At 34.5% G+C, this 22,698-nt stretch overlaps 1 protein-coding gene across 2 annotated transcripts; it reads left to right on the forward strand.

Moving 5' to 3' along the window:
* Window positions 1-1,598: 1,598 nt before the first annotated feature.
* On the forward strand, window positions 1,599-22,375 carry LOC107638444 (ARM repeat superfamily protein). Of its 2 annotated transcripts, none has more exons than XM_016341711.3 (31): window positions 1,599-1,877; window positions 2,180-2,302; window positions 3,865-4,022; window positions 4,926-4,970; window positions 5,177-5,255; window positions 5,382-5,455; window positions 6,115-6,221; window positions 6,349-6,570; window positions 7,427-7,633; window positions 8,266-8,479; window positions 8,562-8,633; window positions 8,770-9,122; window positions 9,358-9,547; window positions 9,665-9,905; window positions 9,987-10,326; window positions 10,627-10,807; window positions 10,926-11,066; window positions 11,164-11,425; window positions 11,529-12,110; window positions 13,254-13,717; window positions 14,166-14,302; window positions 14,428-14,609; window positions 14,700-15,077; window positions 15,348-15,473; window positions 16,069-16,134; window positions 16,219-18,035; window positions 18,112-18,391; window positions 19,607-19,840; window positions 20,785-21,303; window positions 21,386-21,518; window positions 21,781-22,375. In XM_016341711.3, the coding sequence occupies exons 1-31, from the start codon at window positions 1,809-1,811 to the stop codon at window positions 22,035-22,037; spliced, it is 8,253 nt and encodes a 2,750-aa protein (XP_016197197.1). In that variant the 5' UTR covers window positions 1,599-1,808; the 3' UTR covers window positions 22,038-22,375. The 2 variants fall into 2 exon arrangements, with proteins under 2 accessions (XP_016197197.1, XP_020976116.1); XM_021120457.2 differs by having other exon boundaries at window positions 7,485-7,633.
* The last annotated feature ends 323 nt before the right edge of the window (window positions 22,376-22,698 follow it).

Genomic DNA, 22,698 nt, shown 5'->3' on the forward strand with positions numbered 1-22,698 from the left:
ACATCTCCCATCAGCAACTGAATGGCAAAAGCTCAAGAAAATATTTGTCTTGAGATGGATTCCAATTAGCCCTCAAGCTATCCAAATTAATAGAAGAACCATTTTCATCACCTGCAATTCAAATGGATTACTATCTTAGAAGCATTAATAGCATTTCCCTAATTCTTTGCCAACTTAAAAAGATAAATCAGCTGTAAAAAGTGTACTACAATGCATCAGTCACGACAACTAATCTCCTCTCATCTTAGCACACTTGAATCTATTGGCAACACTGTCATCAACCACAGCACATTTTTCACTATGCTTTTCATAACAGCAACAATGTAATAACAACTATCCTTTATCATAAGAGACGTGTTTAAAGTTCAAAAGATTTGCAATTAAATCTCTTTTACTAATTTCTTGTAAAGTAACAATTCTGGATACATTTTGCTGGCATGATGCTAGAAATGGGAAACAAACCAAAAGACTTCTCAAGAACTGAACACATTCTAGTGAGAAGTGTAAATTTGAAACACTCTCTAGGGCCAAATTGGTTGGTAGAACTCATTCTCAATAATCAAATTGCATGGACATGACATGATACACAAACAGAACATTCAGGAAGAAATAGAGTCAAATGCCAGTTAATTCAGTTAATCATTTATATGTGCACCCAACCCATCAATTTTCAGCTCAATGAGATAATAACATAAAAGTTAGATGGATTGACCTTTTATTATGTGCTTGTTTGTGCGCCATTAAATCAATAGTTTTTTTTTTTTAATGAAAAAGATTTTTTTTTAATTTTTAGCATGTTTGGTAAATTTTTAATAATAAAAATAAAAATATTTGAAAAATAAAAAATATCTTATTTTAAAAAGCTACTATTTACATTTTTCTTAAAGATTTTTTTTTTAAAAAAGAGAAAATTATTATAAAGAACCGTTAGGAAGATTTAATTATTAAGAAGGACTTTTAATATTAAACTTATTAAGAAGGACCAAATCTTTTTATAATATTTAAAAAGAAGAACAAAATCTTTTTATAAAGAGACAAATATATCTTTAATTATTTTTTATAATGTATATTAAAAAATTTTGTTTTTTCTAAAATTTTAGTAATTTTTATTATTTATTTATTTATTTTTTTGATTTTTTATTTTTTTCTCGTTGGGTAAAGATCACAAAAAAATAAAATAAAAAAATAAATAATTAAAATTATTGAAATTTTAAGAAAAATAAAATTTATCAACATAAAAATTACAAAAAATAAATAAAAAAATAATTAAAGATATATTTATCTTCTTATAAAAAAATTTGGTTCTTTTTCTTAAATATTATAAAAAAATTGATCATTCTTAATAATTTTAATATTAAATTTTTTTTTTATAATTAAATCTTTTTAATAGTCTTTTAGAATAATTTTTAAAAAAAAAAATATTTTTTACGTAATAAATAAATAAAAAAATACGTTTATATAATTATACTCAAACATAATTAATATATAATTTTTTTTATAATAAAATATCTAAACATAAAATTATTTTTAATAAATCAATTTCAACAATTTAGACAGCTGGGGTATTAATCCAAACCCTAAATCTCTGTTTGGATTCTGAGAAAGTGAGGAAAAATTTAGTAAACAAACAATGGCGAGGAATAACAGCGAGCCAAGCAAAGGTATTTGAGAATTAAGAAAGAAAAAGTGAAAAACGATGTGAGTTGCGACTTGCGAGGGATCTTTCAAGTTCTAAATATAATACATTCCATCACCGATTAAAGAGCAGTGGTGTGCTGCTACTACCTTCTCTTTAACCAAGACTCAACATGGCAACGGCATCGCACGCTCAAGCTGTCAAGTCTCTTAACAAATCCCCCGGCCGCCGCCGCTTCGTCGTAAGCTTCTCCTCTTCCGAAATAGAACCAGCCTTCACACTTCCCTCTGAATTAACCTTTATCTTTGTGCTTAAGCTTAGTCCCGGTTCTGCTTAAACCCTAAACCCTTGCCTACTTTTACTGAGTTTTATTTATTTATTTATTTTTAATTTTTTTAAAATATTCGTTATTATTGATGAAAGCTGTTTTATTCGGTTGGGTTGAAAATTTGTTCTTACGTGCTGCTAATTTGTGTGAATTGCTTGCTTGACACTTTTTGTTTTTATTTTATATTTCATTTACTGGGTTATTGAATTGTGCAGTTTAAATCCTTTTCTGAGAGAGTAGATGAGATTGATATCAACGTCTATCGGAGTCTTGAGAAGGTTAAAGCTGAGCCGTCTGAGGGTTCCTCATTTTTCAGAGACTGTCTTATAGAATGGAGGGTATGGTTATGGTTATTATGATACATTTAAGTTGCTGCGATTGCTATTTTCTTGCCTTTATGTATGAAAGGTTTCCATGTCCATTAGGCCTTCGCTATTGAAGAAATCCTACCTTGCTAACTACTATGTTTAACTAATTTATCTCGAGTAGTCGACAGTGGTCTTGCTCTTGTTAGACGGAGTTGCATAATAGCTTGAATAAGTTGTTTTTGTTATAGAGTAGAAATTGATTGATCTTTCGTGCACTAAAGATAAAATAATGTGGACCTTAGCTATCGTTAGTGCATGGTGCTTCTATAATGTTTTGCATGGGATTTAGTGTTTTTTGCAGCTTCATTGTGTCACATGTTTTTTGGACCTTTGTTGTTAAGCTGTAGTGATCACTTTATTTTCAGTGGGTGCTTTATCCTGTAACACTGTTTTTCATACAAAAATTTATGACGATATATGGAAAAATATGCATTTCACTTATGCTTGGTTGTTCTTCAGTTGTTGATTCTCTCTCTTTCTATTTTTGTGCATTCGGGATTTGTGCGTAAATATACATTTATTAAGAGAGCAAAGAAAGACTGCGTGTGAAACATGTTATTTAATCTTTTTGGTGACATGTCAATTAAGCTTCGTAGTATTTTAAGATAATTGCATAATCTGTGAAAAGAAAATGTGAGAGGAAGGCGTGGTGAGATGAAGCTTATCAGGTGGTGGGAGACATGGCATGGCTAATGTGTTGGCTGCAGAGTTATTTGGGGAAGGGTAAAAGTGGGGCGTTGAAGCAAGTGGTATAGGAGATTCAAGCAAATTTTCTTGCATAATGGGAGAGGAAGCATTGAAAAGTATAGTCTAAAAAATTCAGTTTTGGCTCATATGTTGTATTATGATTGGTGTGGGTTTCTTTGGAGTATACTTGAGAAGAACATGCGGGGTCTTGTATATTTTTGTGTCATACAATTTGAAAGATTAGAAGTAGGAGATGTTGAATGATCTTGTGGAACGTAAGGAATGGATAATCATGGTAGAAGAGTGTGATTTCAGATATATCATAGGACGTGGCATGGATATTTGCCTATTGATGGTTATTGCTGAAGGGAGGCTGTGGCGTTCAAGGTTTTATGTGAAGCATTACATGTTTGGTGATAAGTAGAATGCAATGCGACATCAAGTGAGAAGGGGCTGGAATCCGTGTGTACTGGGTTTTGTTTTGATTAGGGATAGTTATTATATTAGTAGTTAAAGGGTATGGATGTTGACAGTGATGTGGGAGGTTGTATTCATATTTCTTTTGGTTCTTTATGTTCTCCTGGGAGTTTCTTGACTGTTATGATCTAGTTCCCTTCCATGGAATGCGCCCCTTTTGTGTTTGGACACACTCTTTTCTTATTTAAGAAAAACATCTGTAATTATTCATCTCCTTGGAGATTTGAAATGAAGGGAGAAGAGAGTTTTGCTTCCTCTATCTTTTCCTTCTAATCCAGAAAAATAGAAAAAAATTTCGAGTGGCCTTTTACTTGATCTTTGCCATGTGCTAATTGGTATTTATTATTTGCTGCGTTGTTGAAACACAGGAGTTAAACACTGCCGAGGATTTCATCACATTGTATGAAGAGATTCTACCTTGTACACAATCATTGGCCTTGGTTCTCTTGCACAAGGAATCCTTAATCTCAAAACTTCTTTCTAGGTTGCACTTGAAAGCAAGGCTATCTGTTGAGCCTATTCTCAGGTATGCAGGCATTGCTTGGATTGCTTATCTTTTTGCATAGTGTGTTGCACATTAAATTGTGGAAAAAAAAAACATAATCTTATTTTGTTAAAAAATATTGATGTTGGTAGTAATTTTCTATTTGATAATGTTGAAAAAAAAGGATTTTTATCAGGATAGTTAGACTTCCCTTAGGAGGGTGGTAAGGAGTAGCATGGAGTGGGTTGGTCAAAGTCAAGTAATAAAGTAAACCATTTGAATTTGTTGAAGTCTGTCTTTATTTGTCAAAGTTTGATTTCAGTTTATTTATCAAGATTCTATTACAGCTTATATCCACATTCTAGAGGATCTAGATTAGCTTTAGTGAAGGAAAAATAACAAAACAATATATTGGGTAATTGGGTTCAATTAGTCAGTGTTTACATCTATATATATTTAGATATGCTCTTCTATTAAGCATCAACTCATTTGAGTACATGTTTTATGTTTTGTTGAATTCTGATTTGTACATAATAATTATAAACATAAGTTATTAATTATTTTAACAAAGTAGCTTTGGACTTGGTTAAGGGTGAGTTTTTTCCTTTAGGTTGTGTTTGGTAGGTGTCTTAGGATAGAAATACAAGGACAGGAGATAGAGACAAGACATAATAGTTGAGTCTCTCTCCTCTTCCCGCTGTCCCCAGTTTTTGGTTGGAAAGAAAATAATGCAAATTCTGTCTTAGGTAGAGATGTTTTCCTATTTCTATATTTGTCTCCTTCTCCAGCATGTTTGTGTCTACAAGTTTTTGTATTTATGTTATGGGACAATTACTAAACAGGTCTTTTGTGTTGGTTTTGCTATTCGATTACTATTTGAAGCTGTTGACATAATTCTCAATCCTTTCTTCCATACCCTTAAAACCTCAATGCTCTCTTCTGCAGGTTAATTGCAGCTTTATCCAGAGATATTCTGGAAGAATTTGTTCCGTAAGCTTCTGCTCGCTTTGACTTGGTGTTTTAGAAATTCTGGTCTTCTTATGCCTTAAACTTTTAGATATCATGTTTGTGTTTTTGTTTATTTCATGTATCAACTCTGTACATAGCCTTATTTGAAGGTTTCCCTATTATAAATATGCATTTTAAGGAAAATTCTCACTTGGCTTACTTATGGATTTCCATGTCGGTTTGGTTAGGCTGTTGCCAAGAATTGTTGATTCTTTGGTATCTCTTCTCAAAAGTGGGGGAGATAGGGAGCCAGATCTCATTGAGCAGGTACAAGCTTGTCTTGTCAGTGATATTCCTATAAGGAAAATATTGTTTTCCATTTTGCATTTGATGATTTCTCATTTCCCAACATAAATATGAAATATGAAACTTTATTTCTTCATTCTTATGCAGATCTTCACATCATGGTCATATATTATGATGTATCTTCAGAAATATTTAATTCACAACACCACTGAGGTGCTCAAGTGAGTTTCTGGATTACAGTTTTACTGTTTTAGTAGTTTCCTTGTTATCTATATGAAGTTTAACTATGCTGCAGTTGCCTGAAATACTCCTGAATGTATATGCCTTTACCTTCATATCTTTCTAAATTTCCTCATTAGACTTTCATCACTAATGAAAGTATATACTTTTCCCAATGAGCAGTGTTTGATGACATGGAAAGCATGTTGAGGTGAAATGCCAAAAAAATTGTAATTTATAAATATAAAAGCAAGAATTTAACGTAATTTTGGTCATAGTGAAGTAACAAAAGTATAATGTACTTTAGAACAGACATGTTGTGATTTGCTGGTAGTTTGTTTAGATGAGTACTTGATGTTACCTGATCAAACATATTTCCACCTTGCCTCAGCCCTTTTGACAATACTACATCACTTGGGCCGAGTGTTTAGTTATGACAGAAAACTGTATCTGGAAATATGGGGAAGATTCATGATTCTTTAGTAAGCAAACTGTAGTATATTGTTGATTACAAAAGGTTGAGAAACGGGTAGTTGATCATATTTTGTATTAGCCAACATGGCACAAGTTTAAATGTGAATGCCTATGCAGTATGCGTTTAATTTTTCAAATGGTAGTATTCTAAACTTTGTGGTTCTTTTCTTGACTATGATATATCAAGGGTCACAAAAGATTTGAGGTATTATCCAAAGGAATATGTCCAACAATTTATGGCTGAAGCAATGTCGTTTGTCCTGAGAAATGCCCCGGAGGAGCAGCTTAAACGAGGTGCTGATGTCATTCATTGTTTTCATTTACTGATCTCCCTTTGTCCCCTCCCTCCTTTTCTTTAACTGTGCATTTATTTATTTCTTTTGTTGGTTATGAAACTCTCCAATATTTTTTGGTGACATAGGAATTGGAAGAATCATTGCTGAAGCAGTGAAGGATCCATCTGCCTGCAGTGAATCAGCTGTTGGAGAATTGCTTTATAATATAATGAAAGGTTACTCTTCAAGGTTCCATTCGAAAGCAGAGCGAGTTATACAGTTATTGACTAGCAAAGCAATTTTTTCTATTGGTGATAAAGCCATCGGAAAAAGGGCAAATTTTGTTACTGATGATAAAGCTAACCAAGGCAAGCTTGTTTCTACTTAAATCCTCCTGCATATGTACGATAGAATAATATTTGGTTTGATTACACTAGCGGTTCCAAATAGTTTTACTCAATTTTCAAATAACTCCGTATAGTTCAAAAATTTGTAATCACTTTGCAAACTAAAATTTTGTAATTAGGTCCTTAAAGTTAATCACAGTTACAAAAAGGTTTCATTTAACATATTATACTGATAAATACATATTTTATGGTGCATCTGTTCAAGGTGTGGTACCATTTTCTTATCTAAAAGGTCCAGATTATGATGGTGGACAGAATCGACAATTTGTACTCACCTTATCCCTATTCTCTTTTTTACCCTCAACCCACTTCATTGGTGTGCTTGGCTATCTCTTCCCTCCTGCACTACCTTCTGTGATGGCACTCAGTGTCTAGCATCATCTAGGAGTGTCATGTGTTTGATGTTTAATTTTTCAGTTCAAAATATTTAGGATTACTTTTACAGAAGTATGATACTATTTAGATTATAAGTGGCAACCAGAGTAGAGGTTTATTCCTAGGCATGTTTCTGCAAAATTCTTAGTACTTTGGTCTGCAGTACTAAATGTGTTAAAACGTCATGTTAAGATGCTTATTTTGTTCATAAAAGGTAAGGAATGTAAATAATATTAATATTATATTAGTATTAATACTATGGTTGTTTGACTGAAACACAGCATTTTGATGTTCTAGACTCCAGCATGATTATTGTATAATTGTATTAAATAGATGCTCCTACTCTTGATTTTGTGGTGTTAGCAAGGTAGACTCTGACTAAACTTGTGATTGATTTCTAATGTTTCAAATAACATTATTTTTATCTCTGTCTCTATTTCAGAGTCCAGGTGTACCGTTTTGGAAATTGTAAAATCCGTTTTTAATAAATTATGTGACAGGATGGAGGCCAAAGAGCTGAGTTTGGTATGGGATTTCTTATATAAGGAAATAAGTGAATGTGTTAGTAGTGGAGATGTCAAGCATTTAAGACGCATTTTATCAGTTCTAGTTTCCGCTGTGAAGATGCAAAATGGGCAAAAGGTGTCTGGTGAGTTACAACGCTATATGTAATCTAATTTTCATTTTGCTCTGTTTGACTAAGGTAGGTAATTGACAAGGAAAATAAACTACAGTTGCCTGTTAGGAAACTGATCACATTCTTCCTTCCTTTTTGTTCTTAAATCTTTATTCCTTGATTTCTTTATAAGCTTATTTATATGACTTTTTATTCAGTCTTAAGATACCCCAAGGTCAAATCTATTCTTTCGTGTTTGTCCCCATAATTGGGTTCTAATTTTAACTGCACTTATGTTTGCCAGATTATAAGCTGTTGGCATCTAATTGTGATAAAAGCGAGTGGGTGATTGGGTTGAGTTCTAGTGCTATCACCTGGATTGAGATTATTGTTCCTTATCTTCTTCAGTTCTTCCTTCATTGAAATTATGTGTTGTATTGAAATAATTTTTCAAATGAGTTCAGTTGATTAAGATTATCCCCTTTTTTTAAATCCTTTAATTTTTCAAATAATGTATTGTATTGAAATTAGTTTTTCTACTTTTAATATTGTATGCGTTATCTCAGGATACTGTGCAATTTCTTTCCATGAAAAAAGTTAATTTAGTTGTCCATGTCCTTCTTTCTTTTCCCCCTTCTAATTGTAACTGCACTTACATCTGTCAGATTATAAGCCTATGCTTGAACTTGTTCGGCTGCTTGTGGGAACCTTTATCGCACCAGATGGATTTGTTGAGTCACAAGAAGACCTACATTTGGTGGTTAATGAGATTTTGGAATTAATGTTGGTCATTCTCAGTGGGCTCTGTAGTTACAACCCATCAACGATATCAGAGTGTGCGTTACAGTGGGATCCAATTTTTAAATCAAGAAGCTCATGGTAATGACTGTAGTGATGCATTTGCATTACTTGCATGTTTTAAAACCTTCTTGTTCTTGACATGTTAGAGTTTTGGTTCCAGTTTGACGGACTTTATCAGACAACTGCTACAAAAGGAACTTTGTGCACTTGCGTTTGGAAGTAATGTTATAAGGTAATATTTTTGTATGTGTTCGTGTGCATGCACGTTAGCCTGTCTCTCTGTCTCTCTGTTTCTCTTTCTATGCATAAAAAGGTTGTAGTTTAGTACTTCCCGACTTCTATATTTGACTTATCTCATGATTTTTTAGAGCAATAAATGATCTAATGGAGAGTTCAGAAGAAGAGGCGATACACCTGTTACAGTACTTCTGCGAGAAAATGCAATTAAGTACACAGAAGTTGGACTTTCTGGATGAAACAGGCGTAGAAGCATTAGCTAGTTTATCCAACCGTTTGCAAGGGGCTATCATTAACTGGACTGATAAAATAAATGATATTTCACGTACCGGTGTATCAGAAAATAATAAAATTGATGAAAAAGGAATGGCACGGATATGGGGGATTGTGAGCTGCTATTCTCATATGTCTATTGTTGAGACCAATCCATCCTTGTTGCTGAATCTCATGAATGCTATAGATCAGCTTCTGACGGTTAAAGCTGGTATTGCTTCATTCCTTGTGCAAAATGTGACTTTTTCTAATGGGAATCCTATTTGAACTGACCAAGTTTATACCAAAGCTGATTTTTCATTGCCCCTATTTCTATCGTGTTCACTATCATGAACACTCTTGTTTTGAGAAAAATGTTTAGTGCTTGGGTTATGCTAGGATACCTGTATTCATTAATGCTATGTCATTTCTTATATTTTTCTGTACCTTCTGTTTCTAATCTGCAGACTATATTCATTCAACTAGAAAAGCCTGGGAAAGCATTATAGGTTCTTCGCTGAGTTCTTATAGCAGGCTGTATAGCTACAGCAGGATTGTAACTGATGAAACTGGAAGGTTTTTAACTCTTGCAAAACGATACAAGTCATCTTCACAAGTCTTGTTGGGTGTTGCTGATTATTTGGACTACAAGTATGGGTATGTGGATGTGTTTTAGTAATAACTCTTGTTTTCCATTCTTAATCGAATTGAGTCAATAATTTTACAAATAGTTAGAGTTTTGTACTTGTATAACACTCCACTTGTATGTTGTAGCCCTCTGGAAGACAATGGGTCTATTATGTGTGATTCAGAACTTGAAAAAGGGATTACAGGTGCAGTGACAGAGTTCGCTGATAATTTGCACGATCCATGCAAGGAGATTCGCATTTCAACTCTTAGAATACTTTGTCGTTACAAAGTTGGTGGTGAGACTTCATCAGGAGATCAGCCTCCTGAGAAGAAAAGGAAAACTGAAGTTTCTCCGATTTCAAAAGTAAATTGCACAGGATATAATGTATGTATCTTTTATGTTTGCTGGCATCATCGTATTTTAACTTGAGATTTTATATGAGTGCTTATTTTGGTGAAATGACAGGCTCTCGTGTTGCTCCTCTCGATTGAAAAAACTCCTATTTCAATATCTACAAGCAGAAGCATTCAGCAATTGATCTCCAAGATACAGATGGACCTATCTGCTGGAAGGATTCCGCAATTATATGTTCTTCTTGTTTTGAATGGATTGTTAGGCATCTTGAATAATCGATTTAGCGACCTTTGGGATCCTATATTAGAATGTATTGCTGTATTGATTAGCAAACATTTTTCACTGGTATGGGATAACTTCATTGGTTATCTGGAAAAGTGCCAATTAAAACTACGTACCACTTTCAACTTGCATGATGGTGTCAATGGTGCATTACTTGATCAACCAACGTGTAAGTTTGTTGATTCTCATCGGATCTTAGGTTCATTCTTGCTCTCATGCTTATCTTTTTGCATGTAGTGTCCTAGATGATAGGACTGGCATGATAATTGGTTGGGGAATCTGGCTATTTAATATATGCTGTGTAAATAGAACGGTCTTGGTTGGTTTGTATGCATTTAAGTAGTTGGTAAATAGGTATTTTTATATGTTCTATAAACATTTTCACTAAAATGTTCAAATCCTGGTAAGCAAAATATTTTTGTAATTCCCATTCTGCTGGTTTGGTAATCAACTTCATTTTTTTTTTCAGGTCTACTTGATTGTTTTGATTTATTTGTCAATCTTGCGTATGATAGTACGCCGACTGTAACAATATTATCACTCTTGCTAAAAGCTTTACAGAAAATTCCAAGTGTTGTTGAACCTCGCTCCCGGCAATTCATTCCATTATTTTTGAAGTTCTTGGGATACGAGACTCATGATCTTGAAAGGTGAAGTCTAGTGGATTTTGTCTCCTTGTAGGATAGGAGTCATAGTTAAAACTTTATGGACTTGAAGTGTTAAATTATCTGTTTGATAATTAATTTTCCTTTGTAAAACTAAGTGCAGTGTAGGGCAGTTTGAGTCATGTGCTTGCAAAGGCAAAGAGTGGAAGACCATCTTGAAAGAATGGTTAAACTTGTTCAAGCTGATGAAAAATCCCAAGTCATTCTACTCAGGTCAATTTCTTAAGGAGGTCCTGCAGAACAGGTCAGTTGTACATCTCTGCATTATTATTTGTTAATGGCTGTTACCTATTTGAAAGTTGAAATGCGATTTTATTTTATTTTTTTGGGTGTTTTGGCAGGCTTCTTGAAGAAAGTGATCCTGAGATACAAATGAGAGTTCTGGATTGCCTGTTGATCTGGAAAGATGATTACCTTTTGCCATATGATGGACATCTGAGGAACTTGATCAATTCCAAAAATTTAAGGGAGGAACTAACAGCATGGAGTCTATCGAGAGAATCAGGCTTCATTGAGCAATGTCACCGTGCTTATCTTGTGCCATTAGTTATTCGTCTTCTAATGCCAAAAGTACGAAAGCTTAAAGGACTTGCATCTCGAAAGGTATATGCAACTTATGCTTCTTGAGGATTTTGCCTGTTAACATATATTTTTGTCAGTTTCTTCTCATTTGTTTTACTCTTATGATCTTAAATGCCTTCTGTAGAAAGCAAGCATTTGTCATCGGAAAGCTATTCTAAGCTTCTTGGCTGGACTAGATGTCAATGAGCTGCCACTTTTCTTTGCATTACTGGTAAAGCCATTGCAAATAGTTAAGAAAAATGATGGGCTTGTGAACTTGTTTTGGTCCTTATCTGGAGGCTCCATTAGTGAATTTCAAGCATTATCTTTGTTACAATATTTCACTTTGGAAAATATGGTAACTCTACCCTGGAAAAAGAAATATGGTTTTTTGCATGTCATTGAAGACATTGTTGGGGTTTTTGATGAAATGCATATTAGCCCTTTTCTTGATCTATTAGTGGGGTGTGTTGTTCGAGTATTGGAGAGCTGTACTTCAAGTCTTGACAAAGCAAAAGAACCAAACAGGCTTCCTTTAGATCAAAGAAAGTCTGGCATCAATGTCGATTCCCTTCATAAGGACACTGGGCTTCCTACAGATCAAAGCAATTCTGGGACCATTGCTGATCCCCTTCTAGAGGATGGTGGGCTTTCACTAGATAGTGTTGATTTTGGGACTAATATAAAATCCATTCAAGAGGACAGTGATCCAGAAAATCAAGTTGTGGTAATATTCTGTTTATGCTGAATTTAAAGTTTTATATGTACGAACTACCTGTATGAGCTTGAGGAAGAAATTCATGTTTAATAACAGGTGCCCGTACAAATGATGATAAGCACTGAGATGTGTGTTTCTGTAAAAAGACAGACTATGCACAAAAATAGTAAACTGCTTGAGTTGTATTTAGCACTGTGATAAGCAAGAGGAGTTTCTTACATTAGCTTATTATTCTTGCCACAAAGGAAATACCCAGCCCATAATAGTGGGATAATTAACCTTCCCAACTAATCTTCAGTATCTCTCATATTCTAATATGGCTCTTTCTTATTTGGTAATTGTTTAGTTTTTGTCTCCATATGACTATCGACTCACCTATCCATCCAGCATATACTAGTTTCTTTAGAATATATCCCATGTGTATCTTCTTTTGTGACATACCACTCCCATAGCTAGAAAAAAGCAACCTCTTATAAGGAAAATAGAACTTACCCATGTCCTCTATTCAGAAAATCTTCACACGATCAATATTATGTTAACTGTATCCTCAACATAGACCATTATATCACATAGTAGCTGGGAGAAGTATGGCGGTGTTAACATTCCAAAACTTTTGGACAAAATGGTCCTTGCTAAACCAAGCCACAATGGATTGTTTTAGTCTAAAAGGGAGACACATATCCCTTAACAAGACTTTCTTTAAATCAACAAAATTTTCCATTTGTGACATTCAACTGTTGTTTTCTTGGTAGATGGGGGAGTTAACTCCCTGTTGCCCATGGTGTTCTCCAATATGTATGTTATCAATCATGGCTTACCTCCATCTTAGACGAGCAATCACCTCATGAATTCTACTCACAATTGTAATATTTATATGTACAAAATAATGAATACATCTTATGTTTACTAGAAAATAATAATGAATTAGATAAGTTTCTGTGACTTCTAAATGTTGATGCTTACCATCCATCATATACTATAACTTTTTCTATTTCCAACTATACATGGATTTGCTTTCACATATTGCTCGTTTTTATTGTTTCTTATTGTCTTGTTGTTGTTTCATGGTAACTGAAAGTGGATTGACTGTTTCTCCCGTGATCCATGCTGTCTGTTTTATTTATTACTCTATTTTTCAATTTGTTTGTGCAGAGTGGAAATACTTTGAAGCAACTCAAGGATATGAGATCTCTGTGCCTGAAAATTGTTTCTGTTGTCCTCAATAAATATGAAGATCATGAATTTAGTTCTGATTTGTGGGACCGATTCTTCTCTGCAGTAAAATCACTGATTGCTAAATTCAAACAGGAGACTGCTACTAGTGAGAAACCAAGTTCACTGTTGTCTTGCTTTGTGGCCATGAGTGGAAACAATAAACTGGTAGCACTATTACGCACAAGGGAGAGTCTTGTACCTGATATATTTTCAATTATCTCTCTCAAATCAGCTTCTGAAGCTGTACTATATAGTGTTATGAACTTTGTTGACAACTTGTTAAGCCTTGACAATCAATTGGATGATGAAGACAATCCTGCTCGGAGAGTTTTGCTTTCACATATTAAAGTACTTATAGACAGCATGTGGTGTTTATTTGGAAGTGATCGTTCAGTCAAGAGGTATTAGCTAATTTTATGACTGTGCTTGGATAATGATGTTTGTTTTTTAATGTTGACACTTTCCGTAATTTGAATTTCTGTTATTGCTTAGCTTATCTTTGGCTTAAACTGGGAAATAGTTATGGTAGAACATGATTTTTTCTTTCATGTGAAAACTAGCTATTTATACTTTGACAAACAATTCTTTGAAGTACTGCTGAATATAGCTCAGTCAAATGAAATGAAAAGTTAACAAGATGTAGTAAATACTTACATTATTGGGCTAAGTGCGGTCTTAGCATTTTTTGTTTATTCATTTTTTAATTTTGGGGTATTTCTGAAAGGACATGATAATCTTATAAAGTAATATGGAACAAAAATCTGCTTTTATGTATAGAATTACTTGGGGAAACAGGGATATATGCAGTTAACATTTTGCTTTTGTATGTTTGAATTTTTCCTTGATCAGAAAGCTGATCAGATCTCCTGGGGAGACAGTGATAAGAATTTTCAAATTCTTACCCAAGTATATCAAGGAGTCAGAGTTGGCAAAGAAATTTGTGGAAATATTGCTTTTGTTTATAGGAAAGAAAACTGCAAGTTCTGGTGAGACAACCGCATATATCTCTAGTTGCTGTCATGCTGTGTTCTTCCTTTTTAATTGCAGATAGTTTAATTCACATCCATTGCTCTGTGTTTCTTTTTTATTTTTATTTTTTTTTTACCCATAGATTTATGTCTTGAAGTTTTGCAAATCATTCAAAATATTGCCCCGATATTGGGAGATGGAAGTACCGCTAAAATTCTAAGTGCGCTTTCTCCTTTATATATTTTGGCTGAGCTGGATATGCGTTTGAGAATCTGTGATGTTCTTGACGCCCTTGCAGCATCAGATGCATCTGTACTCTCAGTGGTAATTTTGATCTTTAGTCCCTGTTCATAGCCATTTGTATTGTTTGCTGTCAGCTCTTTGATATCAAATTGTGATTTTGTTGGGATGCAGGCAAAGATACTTCGCCAGCTGAATACAACATCAACTCTGGGTTGGCTTGATCATGATGCCATTTTGGATGCTTACAGGATAATCGATAATGATTTCTTTGCAAGTGTTCAAGTTGAACATGCATTACTTGTTCTATCCCACTGTGTGCATGACATGTCGTCAGAGGAAACAACTTTTATGTATAGTGCCTATAGTTCATTGCTATCATTTGTTGAATTTTTTGGTCTAATCCTTTGCAAAGAAGGAAACAGTGAACAATTGTCAATGATGAAGAACATTGATGATTGTTGGACAAAATCATGCGTCCAGCGTGTAACACAGAAATTTCTGTTAAAGCACATGACAGAAGCAATGGATGGATCACTTTCTGTTAGAAAGGTATTGGGTTGCTGGACTTGTGTGTATTTCAAGACGTATCAAGTTAGGCATGTATGCGCATTGATCTTGACTTATATCATGTCCCCTCCTTAACTTGTCTGCCTACATATATAAGATTTCTTTCCTTAAACTCATGCATTGATGGATGATTAGAAGAGTAAACCATCATTATATAGATATTTTCATTACTGATTGAAGATTTTAACTGAAATTACCAATAACTAATTTCTTAAATCCTCTACTCTTTAACACTGGTTGATCTGGTTTCAGGGATGGCTGAAATTGTTGCATCAAATGGTATTAAAGCTTCCAGAAGTGTCAAACCTGAAATCACTTACTGTCCTGTGCCACGAGAGTGATGAAGTCAATTTTTTTGAGGATATAACTGATCCGGTGGTAAGTTTCTGTTCAACCTAAGATCTATTCAACATATGGGATATTAGGTGCAGTTGATACATGATTCGTGTCATGGGCCTAACTATTAAGCTTGCACAAGTTGTTCACCTAATAGTGTTTGTGAGAGAGAGCGAACAGTAGAAGAGTCTTTACGTGCGTTATTTAGGAGATTCTATCCTAGCTGGCACTAGCTCTAACTACCAAACAGATCAGCTTAACTGTTTCTAATTCTTCTGGATGCTTGTAGACTTTTACTCCGCTGATTCTATTACTTCTGCTATATATTTGGTTCTGTAACTATTTGTAATAACCGAGTTGCAAGTCAATAATGGAAAACTGATTGTGTCCAAATCTACTATTAGTTTCCTAGGTTTCATTTGATTGAACAGATATGAAGCTTTATATGCTAAATGTTACATGATTAATGTCTGCCAGCTGTTATTTCCTGATGCGACAACCTGCTGCTGCCGTTCCATGATGTAGTCAGAAACACTACTATATTGTCCTGCATTCAATAATTAGTCTGTAAATTTTTGTGGGATCATTCAGTAGCTTGTAGAATTTACATTTCACGTAATTCCATGTGGTACTGCAGATCCGTAAGAGAGTGAAGGCATTGTCATTGTTTAGGAAGGTCATCAGCACAAACAAATTATCAGAGGTGATAACTATATCCTTTCAACTGGAAGTATCTTTTATCCATCTTAGTTGCTGGTGTATAATTTTTATTTTTGTTAACTTGCAGTTCATTATTGAGAGGGTTTTTATGCGACTCTACTTCAACATGATGTTAGATGAGAAAGAAGGAAAGGCAGAGCATATGAAAAATGCATGCATAGAGACTGTTGCTTCTGTAGCAAGTCAGATGGAATGGAAGTCATACTATTCATTGTTGATCAAATGTTTTCAGGGAGCATCTAGTAGTCCAGACAAGCAAAAATTCTACATACGCCTGATTTGCTGTATTTTGGACAAATTTCACTTTTCCGAACTTTCCTACACTAAAGAACCTAAGGAATCTTTGGGTGGTGTTTCTGAGCTTGCAGTAGCTGACACTGTTTCTTCTGATAACAGCAACTGTGGCACTTCTGGTGTGAACCCAGATATCCAAACTAGTCTTCATAAAGTTGTCTTCCCCAAGATACAAAAACTGCTAGATTCTGACTCTGAAAGGGTTAATGTAAATATCAGTCTTGCAGCTCTAAAATTGGTTAAGTTACTTCCAGGCGATGTCATGGACACGTATCTTCCCACCATTTTGCACCGAGTCTGTAACTTCTTAAAGAATCATTTAGAAAGTATCAGGAACGAAGCTAGGTCTGCACTGACCGCATGTTTGAAAGAACTTGGATTGGAATACTTGCAATTTATTATCAAGGTTTTGCAAGGTACCTTAAAACGGGGATATGAACTTCATGTCTTGGGATACACACTTAATTATATTTTGTCCAAGTGTCTTTCTGGTCCAGCCAATGGAAAGATTGATTACTGCTTGAAGGATCTTCTTTCTGTTATAGAGAATGACATTCTCGGAGATGTTGCTGAGCAAAAGGAGGTGGAAAAGATAGCTGCTAAAATGAAAGAAACAAGGAGGAAGAAGTCATTTGAAAGCTTGAAACTGGTTGCACAAAACATTACATTCAAAACCTGTGCATTGAAGCTCCTTGCACCTGTGACAACTCATTTGCAGAAGCATGTTACACCCAGTGTAAAAGCAAAATTGGAAAATATGTTGCTTCATATAGCTGCTGGTATTGAAAGCAACCCATCAGTACATCAGACTGATCTATTTGTCTTTCTTTATGGCATTATTGATGATGGCTTTAAAGATGAGAGTGGTTGGCATGAGAACAAATTGATGAAATTGGAAGATAAGGATGAGTTTAAAAATGCTAAAAGAATTTCTACAGGCCGGCTAGTTGCTGGTGGCTTATTGGGTTCACACCTCATTACAGTGTTTGGTCTCAGAATATTGCATAAACGTCTAAAGGGTATGAGACAGGATATGAAAAGTGAAAATACGTTATCCTTATTAGATCCTTTTGTTAAGCTATTAACTGATAGCTTAAGCTCAAAGTATGAGGATATCTTGTCTTCTTCCCTTGGATGCCTTACTATACTGGTGAAACTGCCTTTACCGTCTCTTCAAAAACAAGCCGAGAGAGTAAAGGCTGCTCTTTTTGATATTGCGCAGAATTCAGTGAGCTCTAGTAGTCCTTTAATGCAATCATCCTTAACTTTGCTGACTGCGCTTTTGCGGAACACCAAAATTTCTCTTGCAACAGATCAAATACATCTATTAGTTAAGCTGCCTATATTTGTTGATCTTGAAAGAAATCCATCTTTGGTGGCCCTTTCACTTCTAAAGGGTATTGTCAGCCGCAAGCTGGTTGTACCTGAGATATATGACCTTGTTACTAGGGTAGCTGAATTGATGGTGACAAGTCAAATGGAATCAATTCGCAAAAAATGCAGTAAAATCTTGTTGCAATTTTTGCTTGATTATCGGCTCTCAGAAAAGCGTTTGCAGCAACATCTAGACTTCTTGCTCTCAAATTTGAGGCAAGTATTCTGGACTATTCTGTGTCTCGTATGTACTAAGTATGATTTAGGCTCATTGGTGTTCTAACTGTTACAGGTACGAGCATTCAACTGGACGGGAATCTGTTCTTGAGATGATTCACGCTATTATTGTCAAATTTCCAACAAGTGTTTTGGATGAGCAGTCACAGACATTGTTTGTCCATTTGGTAGCTTGCTTGGCCAATGATAATGATAATATTGTTCGCTCAATGAGTGGAGCTGCCATAAAGAAGCTTATTGGTTCTGTTAGTCCAAATTTTCTGAATTCTATGCTTGAGTATGCTCTTGCTTGGTACTTGGGTGGCAAGCAACAACTATGGGGCGCTGCCGCACAGGTGATGTATTCTAAAATTTCTCGGTAATTATGTTGTTGTGATGTGTGAACTTTATTGTAGGTCACAATTGTACTATATCATGAGAATTTGAGTTCTATAATATCACTCCTTGGTTGTAGTACTAGTTGGAATTAGTATGTCGATCGCACGAGGCATTTGAATTATCTTGGAAACTGTGAATGCAAGGGTTTAACCTAGAAAATGCTCTTCATTAGGTAAGTGAAATGACACCTCAGGTTTTACCACATTAAGGGAATGGCAGTGGAATATTTTATGGTGCATTTATTAACCTCAGTTTCACATCCTCTATGTTATTTAGAGGCTTAGATGTAGTTAGTCATTCAGTACTTGACACTTTAGTGGGAAAACTTAAGAGCAAACTTTTCTTATTATGAGATGCTTCTGGTTCTTTTTACTGTAGATGGTATTATCCTGGAGGTAAGGAAACAGAGAAAATTCATTGCGCACATGCTTGCTTTTGGTTTCCCATATAGGGCACAGAGGTTTAGCATCAAAATATGGTGCCAAGAGCCAACTGTGGTGTATTGTTAATCTCTATGGTCTTTCAGAGTGGTGAATTGTGAGGTGAAACTGTGTCTTCCTGGCCTTGTTGACCTGTCAAATAATGCGGTAGGAATGCCATTAAGGTTATGTTCCCATCGAACTTCTGTAACCTAGAGCATGAATTGAAATCTGGCTTTGTGAAGTTGGAATCTAATTTGATTACCAAACTTGCACATTGCCTTTGGACAAGCTTCTACCAATGTGACAATCCTGTTCTAAATATTGGAGTCACTTTCATTTTATTTTGTCATGGGATGTAATTCAGAATTTTTTGAATTTATTCAATTATTATAATAGATATGATTAGTTATTTTGGGAAATTACTATTAAGCAATTATAAGTTCATAATTGTAAGAGGTGTCCACATAATGATATACATTGTAAAGGCTCTGTACAGTTTTGGTTAAAGAAACACAAGTTATTCGGTATTCACCATATTAGTCTCTTCTTTCAAGTGGAATCTTTCTCTGCTGAGTTGTTAAGGAAAAAGAAGAACGACTTGCGTACTTTTCAAGAGAAATCAGTTATCACCAATCTATTTGTTGTTTCATATGTCCAAATTTATTCTCTTTAACTAAGTTATTCTAGCATAGCACATTTTTGTTTTCCTGTTTGCTTCATTTGTATTGAAATTGGAAATTGTTGACATAGGTTTTGGGGCTGCTGATTGAGACAGTAAACAAAGGATTCCGTAAACATATAAATTGTATTTTGCCAGTGACTCGCCGAATCTTGCAGTCCACCATACTTGCAGTCACAGAAGGGCAAGTGGGCTTTTCAGATGAATCCACTGTTCCCTTTTGGAAGCAGGCATACTATTCTCTTGTTATGTTAGAGAAGATGATTCATCAGTTCCATGATATATGCTTCTCAAAGGATCTTGAGGTAAACTTCTTTGTGCCTTCCTTTCTATATTTATATATTCAGACTTAAGATGACATTTATATGTGTTGCTTATGTCTTGTTTCTCTACAGAATTTGTGTGTGTGTGTGTGTCTCTGTGATTGTGAGGTGATAGATAGTGATTGACTGCATGAAATAAATAATTGGTACTTTCTATGCTTAAATGTACGAGAGTTTCGGCTTTTGGTTTGGAAAACCTGGTTGGGGATAATATGTCCAAGTCTGGATGGTAAGAGATATGGGTTTCTATAACATTTAATGTTGAACCAGCCATTTTATGTCTCTACTTTAACAGAATATGCAAGTGTATTCTTTTTGTTTGCTGTTATCTGATTTATAATTTTCATTTATTTTTGGGTTTTGAGCACAAGTTATGAAGAAAAAAATATGGCTTTATATTTTAAGAAATTTCATTTTATAGTTTGATTTGGTTTGTTTGATAATTATTGGAAAGGAGCAACACTAGAGGTGTTCTGGATTTGAAGGAAAATCTAGTGTGATACTTTGTGTGTTAAAAGATCAGCCCTTGTAATATCTTAAGTTGCCAGGGATTGTATTTGACACCTACACACGTGAACATTTGACTTAATTGTGGACATTTGACTTAATTGTGGACATTGTATAGATCTATTTTACTGTGTTGTAAACATGCGTTTTGATTTTAATTATGAACAATAGAATTGCATGGTTTTGATACTGCTTTTCCATAATATTTTTACTATCTTGAAATAGCATACTTTAAAGTCCAGGTGGTTCTGCTGTGTTCTTTGGCCGCATATAATCAAAATAAATGTTGCCAGCCATTCGTTGTCCTTTCTACAAGCATTACCACTCTGAAGAATTAAAATTTTTCCATTTTAGTTTCCCCCTTTCAAATTTCGTTAACAAGCACACTGACAAACTTTTTTCTTCTGCCGCATATTAAGGATACATGGGAAGCAATTTGTGAGTTGCTTTTGCACCCACATTCATGGATACGTAGTAGATCAGCTCGCCTCATAGCGTTATACTTTGCTCGTGTAAATGCTAGCAAAGAGAACAATCAAAGCTCCTTAAGACACTATTATCTTACAAGTCCAAGTAGACTTTTTTTAGTAGCTACTTCCCTTTGTTGCCAACTCAAAATGCCACTCTTAAATGATGCTGACAGTAACCTGATGACCCAGAATATTGTGTTTGCTATTTGCGGTGTCCATTCTTTAATGGATGCGCATATAGATCCCCCTGCATTCTGGTCTACACTTGAGCAACATGAGAAGGACCGGTTCCTTAAAGCTTTTGACTTGCTTGATTCAAGAAAAGGAAGGTTCTTCATGTACTCAACTTCAACCTCTCTTGTCCGTTCAGATAACAATCTTCCAAAAGTTGATAGCACCCAATGCGTACTTGTCTCACTATTGCTTCGGAAAATGGGGAAAATCGCCCTTCAAATGGATGCTATTCAGGTCGATATGCAAATTCTAGATCCGCATTCTTTATCTTGATAAATGTGTTCATCACTGATATTGTTTTGCTTGTTTAATGCAGATGCGAATAGTCTTCGATAGTTATGGAAATATCATGTCACGGATTACGCAGGATGACTGCGTGCGCTATGGGCATGAGGTCCTGTTACCTCTTTATAAAGTTTGTGAAGGCTATGCTGGAAAAGAAGTTGATGGTTAGTCTTCCTATTTCTTAACTAGGGGTTGTAGGCAAATTTAACTTTGTTAACTCAAATCTCAAGGGGCATGTCTTGTTATAACTTTGAACCATCGGAAAAATTTTAATGGATTTCGACTGTGTATGTTAGCAAGACTTACTCTTGGAGTAAGTGAATCCCCACCCTAGAAGATTGGAAGTTGTGTTCCCTAGGTTTTCTTGTTTTCTTCTTTCATGGGATCTTTTCTGGCAACTTACTGAGTTTGGTTCTTTCCTTCCAGATGATCTGAAGAAGTTGGCAGAAGAGACCTGTAGGAAAGTGGAGAATATTTTGGGTACTCAAAGCTTCGTTCAAATTTACAACCTTATCAGGAAGAACCTTAAGTTGAAAAGGAATAAGAGGAAACAGGAGGAAAAGCTCATGGCTGTTGTTAATCCGATGCGAAATGCCAAACGGAAGATGAGAATAGCTGCGAAGCAACGTGCCAACAAGAAGAGAAAGATCATGACATTTAAAATGGGGAGATGGATGCACTAATTGATGGTGATGTTGGACGGAGGAGAAAATTTCAACACATGGATTCACTAACCCTTCATAATGTTGATATAAATTAAAATTTAGATGATGCTCATCTTACCGAGGAGTCGCCATCTTGACGCACAAATTAGGCATGTCTCTGTCTCACCGGTGAAGGCTTTTTTTTTCAATATATTTAAACTAGAGTGAGTCCACAAAGAAGTAAATTAATTATATTATATAGTGTATTTTAATAAGTGATATATTATTTAAAGATTGGTTATATAATATATAAACTAATGTTAAAATTGAATTGTTTTATATTAAAAATATTTTGCAGAATATTTATTTGATAATTTGTATATAATTATTCAACTAAAATGCAATATAAATTAAAATATACTTTATTATTTTAAATATTTGAATTCATTTATTTTAAAAAGGGCATAGACTTTTAATATTAGAACTGTACAAAATTTTACTTTTATTTGTTTGTATTTTTATATTTGTTTTAGTTGTCATATTTTATTTTCTCATACAGTATTTTTGGGTTGTAAATAATTAAAGAAAAATAACTAAAAAAATAAAAATGAAAAATATTAAAAATATAAATTAGTTCATAATATATTTGAATATATTTAGTAAAGAGATGTGTTAAATTTGAACTTATTTGGATTTAGAA

This window comes from Arachis ipaensis, chromosome B4, assembly GCF_059453495.1.
Source record: "Arachis ipaensis isolate K30076 ecotype BB chromosome B4, ASM5945349v1, whole genome shotgun sequence".
Lineage (NCBI taxonomy): Eukaryota > Viridiplantae > Streptophyta > Magnoliopsida > Fabales > Fabaceae > Arachis > Arachis ipaensis.